This window comes from Xiphias gladius, chromosome 18 (genome assembly GCF_016859285.1).
Source record: "Xiphias gladius isolate SHS-SW01 ecotype Sanya breed wild chromosome 18, ASM1685928v1, whole genome shotgun sequence".
Classification (NCBI taxonomy): domain Eukaryota; kingdom Metazoa; phylum Chordata; class Actinopteri; order Istiophoriformes; family Xiphiidae; genus Xiphias; species Xiphias gladius.
In genome coordinates this window covers 16,531,307-16,556,462 of record NC_053417.1, presented here as the reverse complement: position 1 = coordinate 16,556,462, position 25,156 = coordinate 16,531,307, and the positions used below count along the sequence as shown (strand labels likewise).

General features: G+C 40.0%; 1 protein-coding gene across 1 annotated transcript; it reads right to left on the bottom strand.

Annotated features, from left to right (window-relative positions):
* Positions 1 to 474: 474 nt before the first annotated feature.
* On the bottom strand, positions 475 to 22,114 carry ngfa (nerve growth factor a (beta polypeptide)). The gene is made up of 3 exons (XM_040152014.1): positions 21,945 to 22,114; positions 2,744 to 2,851; positions 475 to 1,766 (listed from the first exon to the last, which is right to left on the bottom strand). Exon 3 carries the CDS (start codon positions 1,753 to 1,755, stop codon positions 865 to 867), a length of 891 nt encoding a protein of 296 aa, XP_040007948.1. The 5' UTR covers positions 1,756 to 1,766; positions 2,744 to 2,851; positions 21,945 to 22,114; the 3' UTR covers positions 475 to 864.
* Between the last annotated feature and the right edge of the window lie 3,042 nt (positions 22,115 to 25,156).

Genomic DNA, 25,156 nt, shown 5'->3' with positions numbered 1-25,156 from the left:
GAGGTAATTGCTGCCAAGGTTAGTTTTACCACTTATTAAATCAGAGGGTTCACAGCAAAGGTTAAATGGGTGTGTTCAATCAAGACATGAAAGATTATAATTATTTGTTATTATTTTAAGCACATGGTGTTTGTCTGTACTTGTGACTCAGATGAAAATTAGATCACATTTTATGAACAATAAATGTAGAAAACCAGGTCATTCCAAAGGGTTCACATACTATTTAGAATTCATTTTTTTTTCTTTTTTTTTTCTTATTTTCCTACTCCTGCAATATGCTTAAAAGCGAACTAGAGTTGGGAGCAACTGATAATTCTCTGCGGGTTACTCACCAGGGCCGACCTGTTTCATATTTCACAGAGTCATTTCATTCATTGTTAAAATACAAACATTGATTAGAATAGCTTCAAAGCCAAAATGTGGACTTTGACACTATCTTACACTGACACAACAAACCAGGCAAGTATTGAGGTGTTTAATAAATAACAGCATGAACAACACAACAACAATAACAACAACATTAAAAGCATGAATTCATTTTGTATATATACACATATCATCTATATTTTCATATTTGACTGTATAAACCATAAATATGACATGCAGTCCTCATAACTTAAAACAACCAGGAATTCTCGGACTGAGGTAGGGTCAGGGGCCAAGAGGTTGGATAGATGAAGCTGTTTGTGTGTGTGTGTGTGTGTGTGTGTGTGTGTGTGTGTGTGTGTGTGTGTGTGTGTAAGTGTGTGTATGTTTGGAGGTGGGGAAGAGGATTACAGTATTGGCAATAAAGCTGCAGTGGCTGTTTAGGAGAAATGTGTGTGCTTGATTCATAGTTCAGTGGTCAGGAGTCGTCCTCCCCGGTCAGTGCCTCGGTCGTCCTGCCCAAGACTTCTGACTGAGAACACACACACATGCAGCGTTGATGCGGATGAAACGCCAGGCTGTCCGTTCCTCGGAGATGGTCAGGGCGCTTACGAATATGTGTGTGTTGGTGCAGTAGGAGTTCCAGTAGCGACTATCGATGCCGAGACAGCCCGAGTTGCCTGATTTGGTGCCCTGTTTGCCACCTCGTCCCCCCGGCCTTCCCCCGTTCGCATTCCCGGAGCCTCTGTGCGTTGGGTATCGGCAGGTGGTCTCATAGAAGAACTGTTTCTTCACCACATTGTTGATTGTAACGTAAGGCAGGACTGTCACCTCATTCCCAGCTATGTCTGTGGCTCGTGTCAGGTTGCCCACCCAGGTATTTATGCTGTCACATACTGAGTACTCTCCTCGGTGCATGTTGTGCGATCCTGCTCTGCGTCTTACCCTCCCCCCCCTCACCCCTTCAATGTCATAGCCCTCACCTTCCAGGGCATCATGTGATGGGGGCACCTCGCTGAAGACAACGCGGGGCGAGGAGCGGTAACGTCTCTTGGAGAAGAGCTTGGGGTCCACCACTGGGATGGAGGGGTCGGGAGGGGAATCTGACGTAGAGTGCATGGCAACAGCGCTCCTATCCTGGGTGTGTGAAGCTGCCCGATGGTGCTTCTTGGTCCTGTGGTGGCTGGTCCTATGGTGCTCCTGTAAGGAATGGTGTTCAGAAAGGTGGTCCCCTGCTGCTAGCTGCTGCCATCCTGCTCTGTGATTGGCTGCCGTCTGCTGTCCTGCTTTGTGGCTGGCTGCCCCGGCACTCCGGGCTAATCCACCTCCCATGTTCAGTGCAGCCTGGACGCCGATCAGGAGGAGAAGGACCAGTGGTGACGACCTCATGGGCACACGTCCTGAGGTGAACACAGGGGGAAAAAAGTTCAGATAATGTTGTGCTGATATCTAAGTTAATGCTTGAAGCTTACATTATTGTTGAAACTGCTGACAGACTGAAAGAAAATAAATAAATCCCTTATCAAGTAAAAATACCAAACATTCTCTAGATACATTATTCAGATACTCAAATGTGACAATTTCCTATTTAATCTAGGTTTTTTTGACTCCTGGTCAGACAAAATAGGCAATTTGATGGCATTTATCATTATATAATGAAGCATAGCCTTAGTTCAGGCAGAGCACTGAAGTCACACTTGTATTGGCTGATTGGCATCGGGTGTTTGCCATATGCTTTACAATGATTTCCTCATTCACAGCTGTGTAGCCACTAATTTCGAATCATAGTCATGCAGGCGTACAGAGCGGAAATCATAACCTGACACTGATCACGATTACTCAGCTGACTGCGCTTATTCCATGCCGTTTTGCTGCTCCCTCCACCACCCCAACCTCCTCCAATGTGGTATTTTGTATTGTTGATTTAACCGTGATTGATATTCATGTATGTGTTTATTAAGGGGTGATTAGCTCTCTCAGAGGAATCCTTGACGCTGCTCGGATTTATTGAGAGCTCCCTCACACAGCACAGCCTTTTCCACCAAGTCTAACTCTATAACCATTTGCTACAAATGGCCAGCTCCGTGCTGTAAGTGTCTTTGGCTGAATGAGTAAAAGCTAAATGACTGACTGATTCATATGAAGAATATTCATAGATTTGCTGATAATCAGAGTTAGTAGCAGCCCTACCGTAAATACATTATAAATCAGAAAGCTGTAATTTCAGCAGATTTAGTATTGTCCAGATTTAGTTGAGCAGTGTTTTCTGTCAGTTAATTGCCCTGGTTTGTCCATTTTCACAATTACAGGAACATCTTTGGTCCCAGCACATACATGTGTGTTGTTTTGTGTGTTGCTGTGGTGGGTGTATATATACCTGTGGAATGTGTCCAGTTGAAGTGGGAGCCCCTGTGGACTCTACAGCCAGACTCCAGTGCAGGCCGGGCCCCTCATGCCTGCCATCTGGACCCCCTGAACCACAGCTCTGTAACACACACATACAGAACAAAAGCTTAACTTAAACATATGGATTGACAATTCAGCTTTTCATATATTTCACATATTTTACTGGAAACTGACTGTTCAAATAACGAATCATTTAATAAATATATCCACCTTTATCATTCAAGACTAAACTTTACATCATAGACAGGAGACACTTACGACTATTCAAACAACTTAAACAAATTCTTCGTTTCTCTTATACATAATGTCAGTTAGTTGATACTGTGTGATGTCTAAGCATTTGCCCATTACACAATGGATTACACAAGACAGTGCTTTATATCAAATATTAAAAATACACATGACATCTTTTTGGTACAAAAAATATACAAACAACAAGGAAAGTAAAAGGAAAACAATCAATCATAATATTATGTAAATCTACATAATTTCAGGTGATTTTTTAAAATCCTGATAAACTGCTTTTATCCTCATCTCCGAGACTTTTTTCCAATTTACTGGCTCACTTAAAAATTTTGTTTTGTGAATATCCGACTCCACGTAAAAAAACCAAACAAAAACAGAACAGCAAAAAACTAAAAACTAAAAAATGCCCGAAGAAGTATGGCATCCACTTTCAGACTGACATACAGTTTCAACTTACTGGTTAACTAGTAAACTAATAAATACAAGTCCATGTAAAATGCCTACAGGGCAGTCAGCCAAGCAGCAAGGTGAAAATGTTTCGCAGTGTAGATGAGATTATTTTCAGAGCACTTCAAATCTCTGTCCCCTCATCTCTCTTCTCCTGACCCCACTGCTCTCACTGACATACACAATATACCGTTATCTGGTCTTATCTCATGCAAAGTACACACACACACTCACCATGTTTAACTCTTAGGGCCTAGGCTCACGTACATAGGAATGTGCGGCATTTCACACCTCATTAGATGTTACATATACACCGAACGTGTAGCACCCCAACACACACAAACTCTGTCAAACATGCATACAGTGTCTTTCTAGACACACAGGCCGTACATGTGCATGCAGGAATGCGTGTAAGTTTGTTTTTATGAATAGTTTGCATGCTTAGATGCTGCAGTGTGTATGAATACACACACCCCCTCCCACACACAAACACTCAGATGGTTACTGAGGGGAGTTGAAACTGCCATGTTAATATTTTTGATTTATCTGCAGTGTTGGAACACCACAAAGTTTTGTCGTAAACGTTTCCCTAAACATGTTTAATTTTACGACCTTGTAGTGAGGGGTACTGTCCTCTGGCTGGGTATAAAAAAAAAACCTAGGCAGCAATTAGTAATTCATGGTAATCTTTCCAAAAATGAAACATTATTGCCTTTTTATTTAATCTCCGAGGTCCCCCAGATGAAATAGTTTGCTTTGAAATCCTCCCTGCGTTGCACAGTATAACCTGAAGAGGTCAGTGTTGCTTGCTCAGACCAGAATTCAAAGACAAAGTCCAGCAGCTGAGACATATCAAAATGTCACTGACCCCTTTTCCATTGGAAATAGCAACTCAACTGCATGAGAGAACTTTAGCATCTAAAATCATCTTTTCAGATATTTTCCCACAGGCTGAGAAGGCTAAAGTCTTTGAGTTCTTTATTCTTTGAACCATGTTTTCGATACTTGGTTCTCTACAAGACAGTGTTTGAAACTACGTATAGAAATGTTTGCATGTACTGTATTTAGTACAGTTTTGAGGAACTCGTACTTCACTTATCTTCACACACACACACACACACACACACACACACACACACACACACACACACACACACACACACACACACACACACACATATATATATATATATATGTAGGTAAATATGTATTTGGATTTGAACTGTAGACTTTAGACTGTAGACAGGCTTTAATTCAAGGGGTTTAACAAAAATATCACATCCACCATTGAGGAATTAAGACTTTTTTTGTACATAGTCCCTCATGGCTCAACAGTAATTGGAGAAACCAACATAATTATAAATATATGGATTGTTTTTAATACTTGGATGAAAATCCTTTGAAGACTGGAACCCATGGACATCATCAAATGCTGAGTTTCCTCCCTTGAGAGGCTTTGCCAGGCCTTCTTTGTGCCCTCAGTTTTGTCTTCAGGTAGTGAAACGCATGCTCAGTTGGGCCCTGGTCAGGTGACTGACGTGGCCATTGAAGAATACTCAATTTCTTTGTCTTAAGAAGCTCTCGGGTTGCTTTCCAGCATGTTTTGGGTCTACTATGAAGCACTGTCAGCTTTTCAGCATTTGGCTGAATCTGAGCAGATAGTATAGTCAGTATACAGTTCAGAATTCATCCTGCTACTTCTATCAGCAGTCACATCATCAATAAACACCAGTGACCCAGTTCCACTGGCAGCCATACATGCCCACGCCCTAACGCTTCCTCCACCATGTTTGACAGGTGATGTGGTGCTTTGGATCATGTGCTGTGCTTCTCCTTCTCCATACTCTTCTCTTCCCATCATTCTGGTACAAAGTTCGTCTTGGTTTCATCCGTCCAAAGAATCTTGTTTGAGAATGGACAAGCTCTTTTACATGTTTTCTGGCAAAGTCTACTCTGGCCTTTCTGTTGAGTGTTACCAGTGGTTTGCAACTTGTGGTAAACACTCTGTATATACATTCATGAAGGTGACTCTTGATTGTAGACTTTGACAATGATACACCTACCTCCTTGAGAGTGTTCTTGACCTAACTAGACGTTATGAAGAGTTTTTCTTCATCAAGGAAAGAATTCTGCAATCAAACAAATTACTTGTTTCGCATGGTCTTCCAGGCCTTTTGGTGTTGCTTAGCATTCCTTCTTTTTAAGAATGTACCAAATTGTTGATTTGGCAACCCCTTAAGTTTCTGCCATCTGTCTGATAGGTTTTTTTTGTTTTTTCAGCCTAATGACGGCCTCTCTCGTTTTCATTGACACCTCTTTGGAACGCATAATGAGGGTTCCCATGAACAGCTGCCAAATGCAAATTCAAACCTTGGAATCAACTCCAGACCTTTTACCTGCTTAATTTCTCATGAGATAACGAGGGAACAGGCCACATCGGGCCATGAAACTGATTGTTATATATATATATATATAACAATCAGTTTCATGTCAGTTTTATATATATAAACTGGTAACTGCTTTTATTGTTGTAGCTGATCGGTGTAGCTTTTAAATATGATGCATTACTGCATATTAAATGCACTTAATGTAGCGACCTAAAAAAACCACATTAAATACTGATTACATGTTAATCTATTGGTATATAATAATCCAATTATATAATGTTCCATGACTTAAAGTAGTCTTTGTACTGTACATAATAAGTCCTTTTAACTTTTTGCAGCTAAATATTATGCACTTTTACTTAAAATGTACATGGCGGTATTGTTGCTTTTACTTAAGTAAAAATTCGTAAAACTTCTTCAGCCACTGCCGCAGGATCAGTTTGCATTGCATCTGCAAAGCAATCAGGTAATCTTGTGTGATGGCGAGAGCTATCGTTTTGTGACTTTTTGAGAAACCTTTTGACCTAACAGTGATATCTTTTGGCTTCAATAAACACAATTATACAGACACACACTCACACATTCACACACACATGGCACTGGTCCAAACAAGCAGTGTGCTGATTGATCCAGACTGTTGGGCAGATAACTATTTACATGGCTCAGGATGAGCCAGGAGGATCCTAATGTTAAAAATATGTGGCTTGTGTTTAATGCCAGTGGAGCCAGCGTAAACACTGCAGCGCAAGAGCACAGGGGTCAGAGCGGTTTAGTGAGCACCTCTGACTTATAGGATTACTTCAGCACTGGATCAGAATCTGTCTGGCTATCCCTCTGACCCTCTCACACTAATACTGTATGCAGAAAACCAAACACACGTATCGTCATACATACACAAGCTCCTGCGGTTGAACAGGGTTTGGATGTGCTCCCAAAGCTGTTTCTTTGTTTATGGATCTGCGGAAACAAAACCACACTGTACTCCAGAATCTGTGTTTTATCTGCACTGGAAAGTTAGATATTTCAGCCACATTTGCAGAGTGTTGACTGGGCCTGGATTAAATGCTAGCTGAAATGGTCCAATGGATTTTAGATACTAAAATACACCCTATATCAAACTGTGGGGGAAAGGCATTCCATATGGTACTGATAAAACAACAAGTCTCAAAGTGGGGTGTAAGGCTCCCTGTGTTTTGACACGAACAGAACAGTGAGCTGCTTTCCTCTTTAGTATCAAGGGAAAATCAGAGTATTTGAACACACATGGTAGGTGGCCTGAAGAATAAGACAGCCAGTAGGAGACAGTCCTGCTCACATGTACCTGCCAAATAATTACAAAGGTATTCCAAAGGAATTTAAGCAAATAACACAAAAATAGCAGACACTCTTATTTCTAAATGCTCAAAATACTGTATTAGTACAAAGTGTATAACGACAGTTCTTCAATATCCTTGTATTGTTTGCACCATAGAGGATGTTCATTAGAACGGACCTCGTAAAACAGCCTCATGTGGCTTACTGTAACATCTCCTGCTTTAAGGAGGTTCCCTTCCTCACAATAGGCTTACTCCCCAGCTTTGCCAAACTCAAGATAAATCAAGACCATTTCTGTTGAGTCATCCATCACTTTCAAATGATACGATGGCACGAGCGTTTAAGGCACCACATGGCACTACCTGGCTGTACAAGATTGCAAAAGTTGATGGAAGTATGTGGAAAGTTGACATACTGTATGTTACACAGCTGCTAGGTTGTGACCTGGAAAACCAGTCATTAGGCAGCATGAGAGGAAAACACGTCAGACAGAGAGTAATTACATAGCCCCAGGCAGTGGAGCCCAGCCAAACAGTTATTGGTACTGAGTATGCAGTGTTAGCCGGTAACAAAATTTCATTTAGTCTGCCAGTGCACAAGATGCATAGATCAGACTCTGGTGCCTACGAGCTGCCAGATTACTGGGTGATCTTACAGTACAGTACCGTGTGTTGACTGTGATACAGTGACAAGGCAGGTGTACCAAATTATGAGCAGTTTAGGAGAGTACAGCCTGCCATTAAACCAAGGTTAGTTTACAGTTAGCGAGGGCCCTTCCTATCTGCATGATGCATTAATCATTAGTTACAAGTCCTTGTTAAAAGATGTGCAGGAGCGGCATGTCAGCAGTTCTCTCAAACAAACACACACCTCTCTCAGAGCGATGACAACAGGATCAGATTATGAGGGGGTGAGAAAGAGAGACTGACAGCTACAGTGATAAAAAATAGAGGCCGAGAGAGGGTGATCCAGAGAAAAAAACAGGCAAAGATAAACAGTTTTTCTGTGTCTCTCATCAACTTAGTGTAATGCAGTTCCTCCTTCTGTCATCCACTGGAAATAATTATCAAGAGGGATGACTGCCAGGTCAACTTGTTCTCTTTCACTTTTACACATATCCAACTGTTGGAAGATATATTTCTTTCCTCTAAAGAAATATATCTAATGATGATTATTCAACATTTGAAAAATGCAAGGACATACAGTTTAGGGATTGGACTTTGTGGACCAAACCTTTTAGGGAAGGTTCCATCCGAAATGAAACTCAGTTTCATTAAAAATGAAACTCAGTTAAAATACAGGGTTGGGACATGATTCGCATGCCTTTTCATTCAACAGAGCCGTACTGATAACTGTAATGCCTTCATTTTGTCATCTAGTCACTGTTTCATTGACCGCTGAAGTGGAAGCTTATCAACCAGGGAAAGGCAATCTGCATGTCACAGTTCAGACAAGCTGCCATTTGAAACGAATACCACATCCAAGACACTGCCATGAATTGAGTTCTTGTCACGCAAAATTATGTCATGCAGCGTTTGTTAAAAGAACAATTATGTTACACTCTCCATACGTTCTTGAGAGGCTGTCAGTGAGCTGGCTATACTTGGAAATGCTTTAACAGCCTTGTATATGGGATACAAAGCACAGGTCAGACACTCAGCAAAACACTATAAAATAACCTTGCATATTTACTTTCTTAACCATGCGTGTTTTTCATAAGTCAGAAAATCAGTAAAAAGCATTTAAATACTGTGATGCTTATAATTCTGCGCAATTTCAAGTTACACAGTTCATCAGTTAAATATATTAAAATGGGAATTAATATAAAATAAATTATTAGTTTATAGCTATTATACTGTATGTACCAGTTCGGAATTCACTGTTCATGATTGCACAGAAACACATGGTTTTTCAGTCACAATATTTCAATACAACTCAATACAATTGCACTTGAAATTGCTGTGGCTTCTCATTATAGACCATTTTAAAAACCAAATGCCAGTGCATAGTAGTCAAATTTTGAATATTTTGATTTAGTACCAAGTAAACCACTTCTTCCACTTGAACTCACATCACTGAGTCTGTGTCTTTTGGCATGGTGCAACTGAGTGTGGCTTTAAGTGAGAATGGTAAAGACAAATTGTTCTATACTACATGAAAACATGAAAGATATTACAGTCTTTAGACAAAGAATAATCTCTTTGTTGGATCGTTCTGCACCTTTGTTTCTCAATGAGCCATAGTTTTAATTCCAGAATGGCTCAAAAATAAAAATAAAAGTGAACGCTTTCAGACTTTACACATTTGACAGTTGTAATGTGAATAGCAGATATTAAAGAGATCATCTTGTGCGCTGTTCTTTCCCCTTGTCTTCATGTTTAAAAGACATTTACTGTGAGAACCAAGGCACCTGTTGTACATCAGTGATACTTCAAACAGTAAACTCTGCTGCTCTGGCCTCAGGACACAGTAAGACAGTGTGTGTTTGACAGGCTTCCACAACCTGTTAAAGCAATTGAATCCTCAGTGCAATGACAAAAGATGCAAGATATGCAGAACAAAAGAACATTTACCATACAGAGTGTTATAATATGGACTGACAAACTGCTACAATATGTGTTTACTGGGTGCAGCAAGTACTTCAGTTCACACAACCACTGAATCTTTCCCAGCTCAGTTACACGCCGCCAACAAGATTTCTGAAATATAGAAGAGTCTCAGGTTTTACGAGCAACCATTTCAAACAAATTTACCAATAATAAAACTATAAATGAACATGGTGCCATGCAGTGAGAGAGGAGATGTCAAGAATTCTGCATTTGTAGGTCATTTGTTGTTTTGATTAGCAAGTATACATTATATGTATGGTTGGCGCCTGTAGGATTTAATATATGTATATATCACTATTTTATACAGGTGTTTCTCTTCATCAGCTGTGGTGAAATAAAAGCTTGTGTATCTGTTCAGGGTATTTTGAGAATATCAGAGAGGCAATGCGTGGAAATTAAAAGGAAGGGACCTGGGCAATGAGCCAGTGTCTTCATTCAGCTGTTTCGTGCCTTTGTCTGTCACTGTGTCTCTGTCTCTCTCTCACTTTGTCCCTCATTTATCCATGTTCTCCTTTTCTGCTCCTTGAATCTGACTTAATGTTCGACTTTTCCCTCACGGTTAAAAGCCAGAGGTAGCTTCCTGGATACATGTTTCTGTGTCTAACAGTCATAACAGATTTCAACACTGTGCAAGCACATGTGTGCAGGTGCAGAGTACCGCTCTTGTGCATCTTGTGGATACTCTCTATTGTTCTTTGTGTCTGGGAAAAATTACACAACCACTGATTGATCAAATCAATAGATCCTCTCACTGGACATCTGATCCCTCCCATCTCTTTTCTAACTTGGCTGTCTCGAGCCAAAACTATGAGTATGCGTTTGTTTTTTGCGTTGTACGCTACAAATATTTGGCTACTTCTTTTAAGCTATAAAGGGATTTCTCTAAAGATACTCCAAACACATAATAGGATTTCAATTACCAGCCCCAGTGGAAGGAATTTGTGTTGGAAATAGGATAATTTAAGCAGTCAGTCTCTTGTCTGTAAATGGCTCCACCTTTACTCTTTCACCAATACAAACTTCCCAAGAAAAATAGATGTCAAAGTACTGGTTCAAAAGGGGAAAAGTGTGCTAATGCAATTTAGCTGACCAACTAATTTAATCCATCCCACCTACCTATCAGACAATAGGTGCAACAACATGCGTATGTGAATTTTAAGTCATGATACAGTTTTAATGTCTTCATTTCTCTTTGATGTAGCAAAGGCACTTCAACGTTGCCAAGGCTCATATTCTCATCCAAGGTACTGAAACATAGTTCCATAAACCACAGGACTTAATTTTGGCGTGTACTGTATTTCTCTGGCCAGAGGAAGATCTTTTTTATCTGCCTTTCAGCTAAGATTTCACACATCTCCTGCAATGCATACCGCTGCATGTGGTACAACTTTTAAGTCAACTCTTGGCACAACATTTTTTTCCAGGGTGGTTTTTTATTTGCAAGAGCAACCAAAGCAGAGACATGACTACACTGTAATCCCAGCCTTTTCTCTCCTGTCACTTATTGTCCAACAGTAAATCAAACAATGATTCATCATAATAGAAAAATTGAATCCTTCTGTGTGTTTGTGAAAGGAATCCAAAATAAACAACATTTTAGCTGACGTCCAGTTCAGCAGTAATTAAATTTGGAAGAAAGGAATGAGTAGCAAACAGAAACTGTAAACTGAAACAATACAGCTCTTTATAAGAAATAGAAATATCTTTTTTCTTCTTCTTTTTTGAAAAAAAATCATGTGGTTTCTAGTACTTTCCGAGAAAAACAAATGTTTGTTGAACTTTGTTGAAGTACGTTATGTAACACAAGTGTTTCTGGGGTTGTTCATGAACAGGTGGATTATATGTTACAATTGCATTTAGAAAAGCATTATAATTTATTATTTAAAAAGGCACTAAGGGAACACAAGTGAGCCCATTCCTCTGGCAATGCAAATATAATTCGCTTGAAGTCATGTGGATTTACAGTATATCACAAACTGAGAGCTATTGTGCATTAATTAAACTAAAGGTGTATTCACATATCAGCAGAAAAACAAGAGTCTGTGTGTTTCTGGTAGTAGATTGCTACATTTCAGAGACTCAAACAGTGGTTTTGTTACAAACCTGGTAGCTGCAACTGCATGCTGATATTCGCCAAGGGAATATCTTTTTAATGTGCTGTTGATATGAAGCCAAATTTTTAATGTGCAGCTCTGGAAATTCTTTCAGTTCAAACTGTAGTAAACAGCAATTGGATGTGTCCACAAAGGTGAGTGCAGCTTTGTTCAACAGTTCAACCAATGTGTTTCTGACACAACTACTGTCATGTTTTAATTCTACTTTCATTGCATAAAAGGTCCTCACAGACAATGAATTACATTGGTGTGGTGTCGTTTTTCCTCATAATGAACTCTCGGCTGCTGTCTTGGACCGCAGCAGAACTCCAGGCATGAGGTTCCTTTGGCAATGAGGCAAAACTGCAGCCCCAGCACCTTGGCTGTGTTAATGAAAGGCCCTCTCCCTTTCTCTCTCCCTCCCCAAACTGAGCCCATCCCCGGTCAACCATCCCCTCTCCGTGCTCTGGACCAGCAGATGTGGGAGGCTAGTCCTTCAGGCCTTGAAGGCAGGATGAACACAAAGATTAACATGTTTTCCAGATCCCTAGTTTTTATGACCTTCACATTCAACAATCTTCTCATGACAAGTGGTTAATCTTTTGGCATCGCTCTGGTAATAACTCCCCCTTCCTGGTGAGAATCTAAGATCACACAGTGGACGAGTAAGAGGAGGAGGGCCAGAGGCAAGAATGCCTCTCTGGCCACGGAGAGAGATGAAGACGGATGGATGGAGAGGAAGCAATCAGAGATATCAAGGGATGGGGAGAGGCAACAAGCAATTGAGGGTGGGGCACAGATGGGCAAGGAGATGTTTTGGGAATTTGACAAATAAAGGAACATGTGATAGAAAGAAGCAGAGTAAGGAAAGGCAAGGTTGTAGGGGGTCAGAAATAGAAACAAAGAAAAATTCAAGGACACGGAAGGAGGAAGGAATAAAGGGAGTTACAGAGAGTTAAGGAGTGAGGGACAAAAGGAGTCTTTCCTCCCCGTGGCTTTAACAGAAAAAACATCTCACTGATATTTGCTCCAGCAGACAGAAAATCACTTGTTTCAGAGCTGTTGTAGCTCATATTGCGTATTTACTATTAGGGCATCCACTGGAGCAGAGCTTGAAAATCATCTATGCTGTCCAAGCAGAGGCGCACTCATGTTAATACTAATCCTCCTGGAGAGTACAACTATATCAGCATGTATGTGACTGATATCATTAACACTGATTTGGTGAAATAAATCTCAATCGTGTTTCTGATAAAGAACACTGATTATTTGAGCCTAAATCAGTCAGCTCATCAGCCTGAATGTGATTTGACTCATCTTTTGTCAGTCTGTTATCTGCGGTTTGACTGCGTCTTTCACAGCTTGTACCCTCTACGAAATTGAGCATATAGATTTGCACGTGACACTTTTACTGTGTGCAGTGGGAGTGATCGTGAATGAATCATCCAGGTAATTTGGCATTCAGAACCGTAAACAGACAGTCACCCAAGTTTTTCATTATTCCGTATTTGTGCTGCCCTCTCGCCTGATGCTACGAGCATAAGGTGTGGGCCTACAGATGCAAACTGAGTATATGTTGTGTCGGACATTCGGATATGCATGTATGGTATTCTTTTAATGCTCCTACTTCAATTCTGTAATTGAATACACCACACAGTAAACATAAAAACGTTCCCTCCTTGAGGCATGTTATGAGAAAATATATAAAAGTTTTTTTGGGGTAGCACTATTTGGCTGTTCCAGTACAGTGAAAGTGCTCTAAACTACAACTTTGTAAATGGTAGCATGGATTTGATTTGATAGACTTAATTAAATTTTCTTTTAGCCCCGTGGTTTGGGGCAAAGAGTCAACCAACCAGCGCAGCACCTTTGAAGAATGTAGGAATTAAGTATCTCGTTCCAGGATCCTGAAGCAAAATACATAAAGATGTCAGTGAAACGATAACATCCTGCTGCCATGTGGCCTTAAAGAGCCAATCTTGCTTAACTGACAGCCTCTTTACAGTAACCTCAAATCCTAATTTAGCAACATGGCTGGATGGATGGCAAATAGGTCCAGACTGAAATATCTCAGCAACTGTTGGATGGATTGCCATGAAATTTTCTGCAGACATTCATGGTCCCCAGAGGATAATCCCACTGACTTCGGTAATCCCCTTTTCCTCTAAAACCAGCAACAGTTCAAAGTTTTCTCTTATCATGTGAAATATCTACAAGAATAATGTTGAGATATTTAGCATTATATGCCAATCTATAACACAGCATCATATAATTTGGCATGTAATTTTGTGCACACAGTCATGTTTCCCAGATGATGAATCCTAATAACTTTTTAATTTGTCCAATACTTTGGTTTTTGACCAAATACCTGCAAGAATAATGACATTCCAAGTTCCAAGTACACCCTCAAAAAACTGCTTGCATGGCTTTAGGCACCTCATCCGGTTTTTTTAATACAATATCAAAAATGAAAGGTAAAGGATTAGCTTTTCACATTTATCATTTTAGCAATCAAACTTTTTAGATCAACAGTAAAGCACAAACCTTACTGATACCGCTTTAAGTGTTCAGCTTTGTTCTCTTTTTAATCATACTAATCAAACTTGTACAATCCACTTTGTTGGATGGTTACAGATGGCCTTGTCAGGACTGTACAGAATCTTCTAAAGTGTAAAAAAATGTATGTTTGTTGTCACTCCCAGCATTTGTTTGAACACAGTCTCACCCCTCTCATTAAAGACTTGACCTGGCCATTTTCTGTTCTGTGTGGTCTCCACATCATTCTGTCATCTCTCTCCCTCTCTCTCTTTGCTTCTGTGTCTCTCTGCCTCCCTATCTACCTCTAGCTGATGCCAACCACCTGTCTGTGTGGGACCTCCCAGGCCCATCAGCATGCCATGTTCAGTGTGTGAGCAGAGCTATGGTGAAAGAGATTAAGTGGCTGCTTTCCAGACGGTCTGCATGTGTTCATGCGTGCATGTGACCTGCAGCGGAGATGTAGATAAATTAATATTTACTGTGGAGCTTGATGCATGGGCTTAACTGAGAAACCATCAGAGAGAAATGGCTTCCTACAGCATCATATTCCCCAAAACTCCTCATAAAACACTATTAATCCTCATGTTTTAACTGAAACAAAACTTCATTACAGATTAAAAGAAAAAAAAAAAGATAGTTTGTAGGCTGAGGTGTAAAAAACTGCTTGTAAAGTCCTTTGCACATCTGTAGCTTGTGGGATCCTGTCTGGCTAAAACAACTATAGGAAGAATGACTCATTATTTGTTTCTGCTGATTGTTTAGGAGACTAATCTGTTTAGACTAGCTAGTGGTTCATCCCCCTGTATACTGTGTATTCTCAGCATATTTCGAATAAGTGCATAATAAGTGTCTTCACTTGTATCCCTGGGGCTAAGGTGTGTGTGTCTTTGATATGTATCCAACAAAAACACACATATGTATCTACATGTACACACATGTGCATCACTCATACACATGTACAGACCACGGTGCCCCAGTGCTGGTTTGGTTTATATATCTGTTTCTTTTGTGTACTTTCTTTGTTTGAGTAAACTTGATCTCTCTAAATACATCAGAATTGGTAAGAAAATATTATTGTACGACTAAAAAACATATTTATAACAAATTATCTGACAGAAAATGCTAATTTTGTCTTTATGATGTTTTTGGTGTAAATTTCAATATTTGAAAAGATCAAGTATTCTTGTTCTGTTGATTGCAACAAGGGTTTCATGTCCAGGCATGCTGTAGGCAACCTACCAATTGGGGTAAAGGGGAAGAAAAGCGAGAGTGAGAGTGTGTCATCACATCAATCCAAAAGTACACACATACAAACACACAAACATAAAAAGGGGTAGTGGTGAAACAACTCAAAACACCAGACGTGCACTATATCAACAGACTGATACCACAACATTGTTTTTCTAGTGGTTACAGTAATTTGGTGATTTATCAGCTACTGTGTGTTTGGGCTGCATGCACATGCATGAGAGGAGAACAGGGCATAGCTGAAAGTCATAGAGGCATTTAATTTGGAATGAACAGGCATGTCTGCACATTTAGTTGTCATTTTTTGAAGCATATACAGAGCACAAACACACACACACACACGCGCGTGTGCGCAGATATAGAAACAGAAACACTCAGACACAAGAAAACATAACCCTTTGATGGAGCACCTGTCAAAATCAGATCTTCAAATGTCAAACACAAAGTCTGACTTGAAGTAATAACCCTGGATTCAGTTTTCAATGTATGGAAAAGTCCAAACACGGGAGTGTATTATTCTTGATTTTGTACAGTGTGAAGGAGCCAAAAAACAGGTCCATATGTGAAGAAGGGGCTGTTCATGTCTGACAACTATTCTGTCCAAGTCCAACAGGCTACAAATGTCAAACAATGTTAGCTGAGATTTCTACTGAATTAATTTGCTCCCAAATGCTGTGAGAAGTTGTTTGCAAAGGAAACATCAACAAGAATGACCTCGAGATCCCCATTTTCCTCCACAAACACAGACGTAACCCCTGGCCTGAACTCTGACCTTTTACCTCTCCCACTGAGTCCAAACAGAACACTTAAGCTGGTTCACTTTACACCAGATGTTCTTACCCCATTCTGTGCATTGACCTATGCCAAACTGCAACTCTTGCGACCCCAAATATAACCAAAGCAGGGCCTTGGTTTATGTTTTGACCCATGAATTATTATCTCCTCATTTTTCCCTAACAGGGAAGCTTTGTTCTAGATGTTCACACTTCACTTATTTCTCTCACATAGAGAGTCACATAGAGAAGTTAATTCTATTGCTTAATCATATGTTTTGTTCTCTTAAGGTAATTTTTTTGGTCAACAACCTTTTTGTAAAATGCATGCATTACAAGTGTAATGTAGAAGATGACACAAAAAGAAAAAAAATGGCTTGCAAATTCGAGAAGATGCTCTGTGTTAAGCAAGCTCATTGTCACACAGCTTTTCACATTGTGTTATATTCTGACAAATATGTGAAAATTCACTCTACTGTGGCATACATACATAAGGTCTTACAGCAGGATGCAAAGACACAAAGTTACTCCCCAATGTCCAAAAGACCATCCAACGCAGTGGTTTTACATCCCGAGTATGTCTTCAACAAGTCAATTTTCTTGGACGTTGGGTCAAAGAGACATTGCTTTGATAGCTACTGCCTGCATAACAGTTAGTGTTGCTACAATCACAAATGACAGGAAAGCAGGAGGAGACAGGGCAAAGAGGATGCTTTCAAACCCCTTTTTTTTTTTTTTTAAATTCTAGAAAAAGCAGATCAGGGGATGATCAGATCTGCAGGTAATGCTGGAATTGCAGTCATCAACTGAGAACAGGTGTTGGAATAAACAGTATCCTTCACTAATGGTTCTATTAACCACTAACTGCGGCAGATCATATCAGTTCATTACTGCCTCCAGCTTTTGTGGTCTGATAAGAAATCTTGTATTGAGGAGAGATCAGACGTTATCTTTCTATGTGAACATATCCTTAATTCTTTTTTGTTGCCACCTGGCACCGCCCCAGATTTTTTCATAATGTTAGTCCTACTCGTGTCAAGCTACATCTGGTGGTATGGTGTGTTTACCAAAGTAACTAAGATTTTCTTTTGTTTGTCCTGGAACAAAGGTATGGAGCAGTGTACTATTGTAGGACACTTTCTACCGGACATCACTGGTAATCTAATTTAACGTGCATTGAATCCCGTCAAATAGTTTCAGTCATTACTGATCTAGCTCACTGGTCTAAATTAATGCTCAGCCTATATTCGGCTGCAAAAGACCAATGCCTTACACAAATAATGGTTAAATGGTAATTGAAATGGTAACTGATGGTCCAACCAAAATCGTTTTTAAAAACTCGACAATGATTTTTACTTTTATATACTCTAAATAATGAACATGCTGAAGGAATGCCACAATGCAAATCCACATCCCTTATTTTATTATATAGATACATATATACAAAATCCTAACAGTGCATTGCCAATAGCTAACCTTGTAGGTTTCACAATAGGAGTTACAGGAGCAACAATATTTGTGATATGCCTGATAGTGTTGTGTTAAGTTGAACACGGTAATGCAGAACCATTATAAATTATTTTTCTAGAGCGTTGTTTATTTTATATTCAGTTGTAGTATTACTTAAAGCAACCCTGTCTCCTAGAAATAGTTTTTACAAATTACAACTAACTATATAAAACTAATTTCCAAGAGCAAATATGTTTTAAATGAAACATGATTATTTTTTTACTTTTTTATGGTTACCTTTAGACACCCACATTTGTACGCCTGCCCTCCATCCCAGCTAGCTCCTGGCGACTCAGCTGTTAGTAAATGTAGTTTTTCATTAATTCATTCCCAAAAAAAAGAGAAAAAGAAAAGATATAGCCTCTGAACATAATCCAGCCAGTGATTAGGCTGCCATCACAACATAATTGGAAAATAAGTTTAGTAGTACATGAACATAATTCCTAGGAGGCAGGGTTGCTTTATAACACTAGTCCGGTTGGTATTCGACTCTCAGGCGAAAGAGCCACAGTTAAATTGACAGTCCAGGTGTGCTGTCACAGCCTGTCCGTGCCCAGGTGTCCTACACAACCCTCTAAAGTCTAGACAGCTCATATCATTCCATTCTTTATGTGTTCAAGGGGTGGAACTTCTTCCTGTCATAATCTGAGTGAGTACAATTTCAAAGATATGCATGCCTATTGAGCTGACGGCATTGTGTCACATCTCCACAAAGGATAGCAGTGAACAAAACAGCAGTTGAATCCAAACACATCTTGAAATCGGACAGTAATGTGATGACAAATTAGCTGTTTTTGAACAAGCACAACTTCTGTTTATTACATATTTGCAATTGTATGGCAAAGATATGGTAGGATCAGAGTTATCAGTGCACTGATGGACCTATACACCTATAAAATGCATATGCCGAAACGCATGTCATGAACTAACACTCTTTAGACAAAACTGTATAATGACGTACACTAAATCAACCACTGTGTAGTTAAGCAGTTAAGTAAAAAAACAACTATTCAGGCTGTTTTAGCTAATATAAATATTATATCGATAAAAATGTCAGTGTAAATGTGCTCTAAATATGATATCAATTTTTTTAATTGTATGCTATCCGGCATCATGAATGAAAGGAGCATTTCTATTTAAACCTCAGTAGCTACTGTAATCATACTTTGGTAACATGATGATCTACTTTACTTCACCAGGTCAACTGACAAAATACTGGCTTAACTGTAGCCAGGGCTAATGGGTTGTTTGGACCCAGAGTTACGGTTATTTTTTATGTTACTGTTGGATTATTTACCCCAACTAAAATATGAACATTTTCTCCCAGTGTTACACAAAACAAGCTCAAATTTTACATTAAAATGGTCACAAATTTATTGTTAGTTGTACGGGACAATATGCGTATGATGTTCAAAACTGCAAAGGATAGTAATGGAGGGGGGGGGTGGCTAGTAAAAATTCATTTACGTCAATATTTTTCCAAGATTTGTGTACTTTATTGCGATGCGTTACCCTGAATCTCTCTCCGTTCTCCCTCTCTTTCTCTCTCTTTCTCTCTTTCTCTCTCACACGCACACACACACACACACACACACACACACACACACACACACACATACACAAATACACTGGTGATAACATAGGGAAAGCTGTAATTCAGCTTCAAAGGGAAACCTGAGAGGGTCATGAATAATCACAGACATCTTTGTCCGCAGGGAAAACAGCACTGTCCATCTGCCCTCTGTATACATACACACAGTAGTTTATATGGCTTAAGCTGTTTTTAGCAATGCCACTGCGCTTCTAGGTTTGAAGAATATGAGTACGACCGTTTCCGTTTTAAACCCCAATCAAAGTTACAGATATCATTGCTTTGTTCAGGCGAACAACACAACACAAGAAGCCATATTACAAATGCCCCTATAGTCTGCAAGCTTCTGCAGAAAGACAGGTTAGCCAGCAGAGGAGCCAAGATGAATCGTAAACAAACAGATTCAAATACAGATTACAAGCAAAGGGGCAGCAGTTAAATGTAAGTAGTGGCGGTGGCTCAAAACAGGACCATCCTGCTCCATATCCGTATTGGAAAAAAAAATCGAGGACATGCTAACTACTTATTTTGCCTACAAATGATGTTAGCAACTGCACTTTCCCAGCTTCTTCAAAAAGCCACAGTGTGAGACAAGATATGCGCTAGATCTATTTTATCTACTGGTAGATATACTATACATTTTGTGTGGTTTACCATTCAGGGCTTTTCTGTTTTTTAGGTAATGTAGGCTTCTCTCTGGTTGCCAGTCAGTGTCACCATTACAATAACTGAGTGACAATGAAATGTTTTGATTTGCGATATGCTAGAACGTTCTCCAACTACATAGATGGCTTTGTTGTGTGTTCAAGTCAGTGGGTGCCTTCATGAGACCAACTGATAGAAAATGTAATTTTCTCTCCTTTTGGGTAAGGATTTTCCCCAAAACAGGAAACAGGCTATGTAATTTATAAAGCTGATAAATACAAGGCAACAAAAATGTGTATATTTTAATTTGGATTGAACTTAAAGAGAATGTGCTCTGAATGATCCTTTGTTAACCACTTTGACAAAGTGCAGTATCTGTTGAGATGTCAAGTAAGATATATGGCCAGACTGCTGCAGCTTTTTCTGTCCACTTCCTCTGTGGACCAACAGAGAGGTGATTAAAACACAGTCAGCTCCCCTCAGGCACAAACTGGCAGCAAAATTGAAACTCGTAAACAATTTGAAAAATTTCTTTTTGTACCGACAAGAGCACCTTTCTCTTGAGAGAGCTTAATTCTCTGGCCTATTCTCAGAGTGTTTTTATCCGACACACATGTGCACACATACAGCACAGTGCTTTAGAGGCAGATGATGTACAGATATGTTCATGTGATTAAAATATAAGCTGACATGTCTCTACCATTTGGGAATTTTATAAACCCTAACCCAACAACATCTACTTATTTATTTATTTTTTTTGCATCTTCTACTTATTTAAATTAGATAAAAATAACACAACAGGTCTAACGAAATAACTGTACCCATAAGACACTGGTGGAGCCTTCAATGTGTAATGTGATTTTGTGTGTGTAAATGTTGGTCCCTAGTGACATTCCTCCCCTGTCAGAGCCCGAACGGAATTCCCTGATAGGAGTGTCAGGCATGAGGTCTGTTTTTACCACATATGCTTGCATGCACACACACACACACACACACACACACACACACACACACACACACACACACACACACACACACACACACACACACACACACAATTAAACACAAATACATATATCAGAATATAAAAAATGATTGGCTGCACACCCGTAGAAGCACCAGGCCCCACCCAAACATGAGGATAACCTCAGCAACATACTTCATGTTGGACATTTGAGCTCATCTGAATCTACAAGTCCTTTGAGGGTTGGGTAACATGATCGGCGAGAAAGACAGATAGAAAAAGAAGAAGAGAGAGAGACAGATAGAAAAAAGGGGAGAGAGGCAGAGAGAAAGAAGGTAACCTGATGTTCCAGGAGCTTTCTGAACAGTGAATTGGTTCCCATTGAAGTTTGGAGAAGCCCCTTTTATTTCAAACCCTCACTTCCAATCTTTCTTTCTCCCTACACCCTCTCCTCTTCCATTCCCTCTCTCCATCTGCATATACCTGGAAAACCACTGTATCTGACGAAAATGTTGACAGAACAGAGCAACACAAACTTTACATTCATCACTCAACTAAACTTTTCTTAGTGCATCCCGTGTGTTGTGGTCAGCTGGAATTTTCTCCCCCCAACAGAGGACTAACTGCTGCTGCTGAACTCAATCTCCATTCAGAGACTCCACTTAATGACAGGTATGAAGAAAACTGTATAGTAAATTTTCTGAGAGAAACTCTTCTTTTCCTCTGTTCTGTTTCTTATATGCACACACACTCCACACATTTACAGCATGTTTAATTTTGGGTTTTAAACTAACAAGGTAGGACTCACCACCCAGTTAATGCTCCTTCTCTTCCCTCCCCAGTGAGTGAAAACTTCCAGATAAACTCTGCTATATTCCACCTCACTCTCTCCAGGCCGGGGGCAGACTTATCCCAAACTCTAAATCCCGCTCCTGCTTTTAAAGCTGTGAATCCAGGTCTTGGGCCATCCACTTCTTTCTGTCTCCCTCCCACACTCTTTGGGAAATGGATTGTTCATAAAGTTTAGCAAGAGGAGTCCCAAAGCTGCTCCCTCCCTCCAACGTGGCTCACTGCAGGTCCTAGTGCCTACCCTTTCCACGTGCTTCTGTAACAAAAAAAAAAAAAAAAAAGCACGGCTGCTCTTACATTACACCTAGCTGTTATTCATTTTCTCCTTCCATTGACCGTTTCATTCATGTTTGGGTTTTTTTTTTGGTGCAAACCAGTGGAAATAAACTTTCACTCAGGGATGATTCAACTTTTACTGTGAGACTTGACGTCACCTAATAGTTAGGTCAGGTTCTGCCCTGTGGAGTTAAAGCTTCCCATGATTGTCATTGTTATTTCATACCTGAGTCATTGCTGGATTGGTGTAGATACCCTTGGATCCGGATTTAGTGGTGCAACGTGCCTCAGCCATGTGTGTGGTTAAACCACCTTGGTGTAACGGATGGTTGTGGGGGGTAGCCCAGTTAAACAACTCATCGACCATTTCAGAATTGCACTACTCTGCCATTTTCTATAAGCTGATATCATAAATATGCGCATGCTTTTGCATTCAAACATAGAGAAAAGGTGTAGGGTTCAATGAGACTCATGGACTTAAAGAAATAGTACTTTGATGGTCTGTTGCAACCAGGAATTCATCCCTGATAATTGTCAATGGCAAATGGAGAGAAAATGGGAAATAGAGCAACAAGAAGAGTAAAACCATGTAACTGTGATATCCCCTCACCCTGCTAGAGATTAGCCACACCCTGCATTCAACAGGGCCCAGTGTCACGACCGTCCCTTTCTGACATTTCTCTTGTTTTTGCATCTTCATTTTCTCATCTCTCCATCTTTCCTTCTCACCCTCTTTCTGGTTCTAAACGTTTTCTCTCTTTCACGGGTTCTCTCTGACCTGAGCCGTATCGTTGTCAGAGCCCCTGGCACTGAGCAGACAGACATCCCACCCCTCTGCTCTGACAGACAGACAGAGGAAAAAAAAGACAGAGAAAAATGAGAGAAAGGAAGGGTTGTGTGTCACTTTCATCCTTTTCTCCTCCTCTTGAGAAAATGGAATTCCTTTACTTTTGGCTGAATCGCCGAGGCTGTTTCTCTGTTAATGAGAAAACTTTATTGGGTGCAAATGGGGCCTGGAAGAAATAACACAGGTGAAAACTTGAGATGGGCTTCTCTCTTCTCAAGAATTTTGACCTCCACTGATGAGTTCAAACCAAAGTGGGCATTTCCCTAAAGCTGGCGTGGCTCTTTTGAAAGACGTGTGTGTGTGTGTGTCTGTGTCTGTGTGTGTGTGTTTGTGTGTGTGTGTGTGTGTGTGTGTGTGTGTGTGTGTACAAGCTTGTGTCACTGTCAGAACTGCATTGGCCCTTGTTATCGAGACTGAGTTTGAAAGGGGAAACCCCAGACAGTGAACTTTGACCTTGAACCCCACGGGGTTGGTTATGGGTGAGAAATGCTGAGGCGGGGTGAGCACTTCGGGCAGGGAGGGTGGAGAGGAGGTTAAGAGTGCACTGATATCCTCATGTTTCAGGGATTTTGATGCTGGGACTGCTGTGGAGGATCTGGGTGCATGACTTTGACCTAGACCTAAAATCAGGTGATTTTAAAAATGCATTGTTCATCAGGTTTCTTAACCTTAGGCAATTTGTCTAAGTTTAGGTTTAGAGTGAAGAACTGAAAGCTGCTTAATCTTCATATCGTAGTTGAACTTTCTGGTCATTCAGTCTCTCTCATTTCTGTAATATATAACACATCAGTGAGATACAACTGTTCAATAATAATGGCAAATTTTTTGTGTGCTTGTGTTTAGTAAAAAAAAATTTTTTTCATCCCACCCCACATGGACAGGAAAACAAGGCTGTTTATGGTTGCGTCAGGGTTTGGTGCAATAAAATGTGCTGCTAATCACTGGTGCAGTGCACGTGCCTGTGTGTCTTTGTGTATGTTATAACAACTTGGATAGGTCACAATCCAGCCCTAATGTGTGGTCTTCTATTAGACCTAATTCGATTAACAGCTCTATAAATTCCAGTAAATGCCTGCAAAGACTTGCCTTCTGACACTGCCACACAGTACATAGTTATCGCAATGCAACATCATCTTCATTACACCCCCATAAAACCAACATCCAAATCCAAATACCCCGACTGTTTTCTTCCAGGCACTTAACATCAGGCTAATCCCTAGCCACGCTCAATATGTATCTGAATGATACCTGAGGGAAGTGGTTGGACATGTTACTTGCTGCCACAAAGATGCTGTTCAGGCACACGCAGGGCCTGCTGAAACAGACACACACGCTCATGCTGAAGCACACATCCTCATTCATCTCAATCACTCCAAAAATGATATCATACTTCTCCGAACTTGAGAGTGTCTACTTTTATTTAGATCCTCTGTCATCCAGAGGATATGTAGAAGTACCAACTCAAAGAAAACTTAAAGGGTCTTTTCACCCAGAACACAAAAAATACAGATTTCCTCACGTACCTAGTTGTACCTAGCAATGCAGATAGTTTTGTTTTCATGTGTCAAGGTTTAGAGATATCTATCCCTGAGATTTAAGGTTAGGGTGTTTAGGTTGCTCACACTGTTGAAAATGTATATTTAAAAAATGTAACAGTAACACTTTTATTCAGTCTTCCCAGTGTCTCTGGGTAATTCATTGACCACTTGTTGATTGGTGTTTACACCAGAACTATTTTCTTCTGAAAAAGTAGTGTCTATGAAAACCTGTTGACAGTGTGTTTTGAGTTATCCAGAGCTATAGTGACTCTGCAACAGATGTTTCTGAATTCTTTAAAAGGAAATTTTCCTTGCTTTGAGCACCACAGTGATATTTCACTCAAAATCTCAGAGACAGATATTTCAAAACCTGGGCAAATCAAAACAAAACTATCTGTATAACAGGATACAACCCGAAGTAAGCTAACAGAGAAATAAACTAATACTATTAATACTATTATTATTTGATAATTTGGGTGAACCATCCCTTTAATGTTCACCATTCTTGAG

Excerpts from the sequence above, each read along its gene's own strand:
- ngfa (XM_040152014.1), bottom strand. The coding sequence starts at position 1,755 with ATGAGGTCGTCACCACTGGTCCTTCTCCTCCTGATCGGCGTCCAGGCT.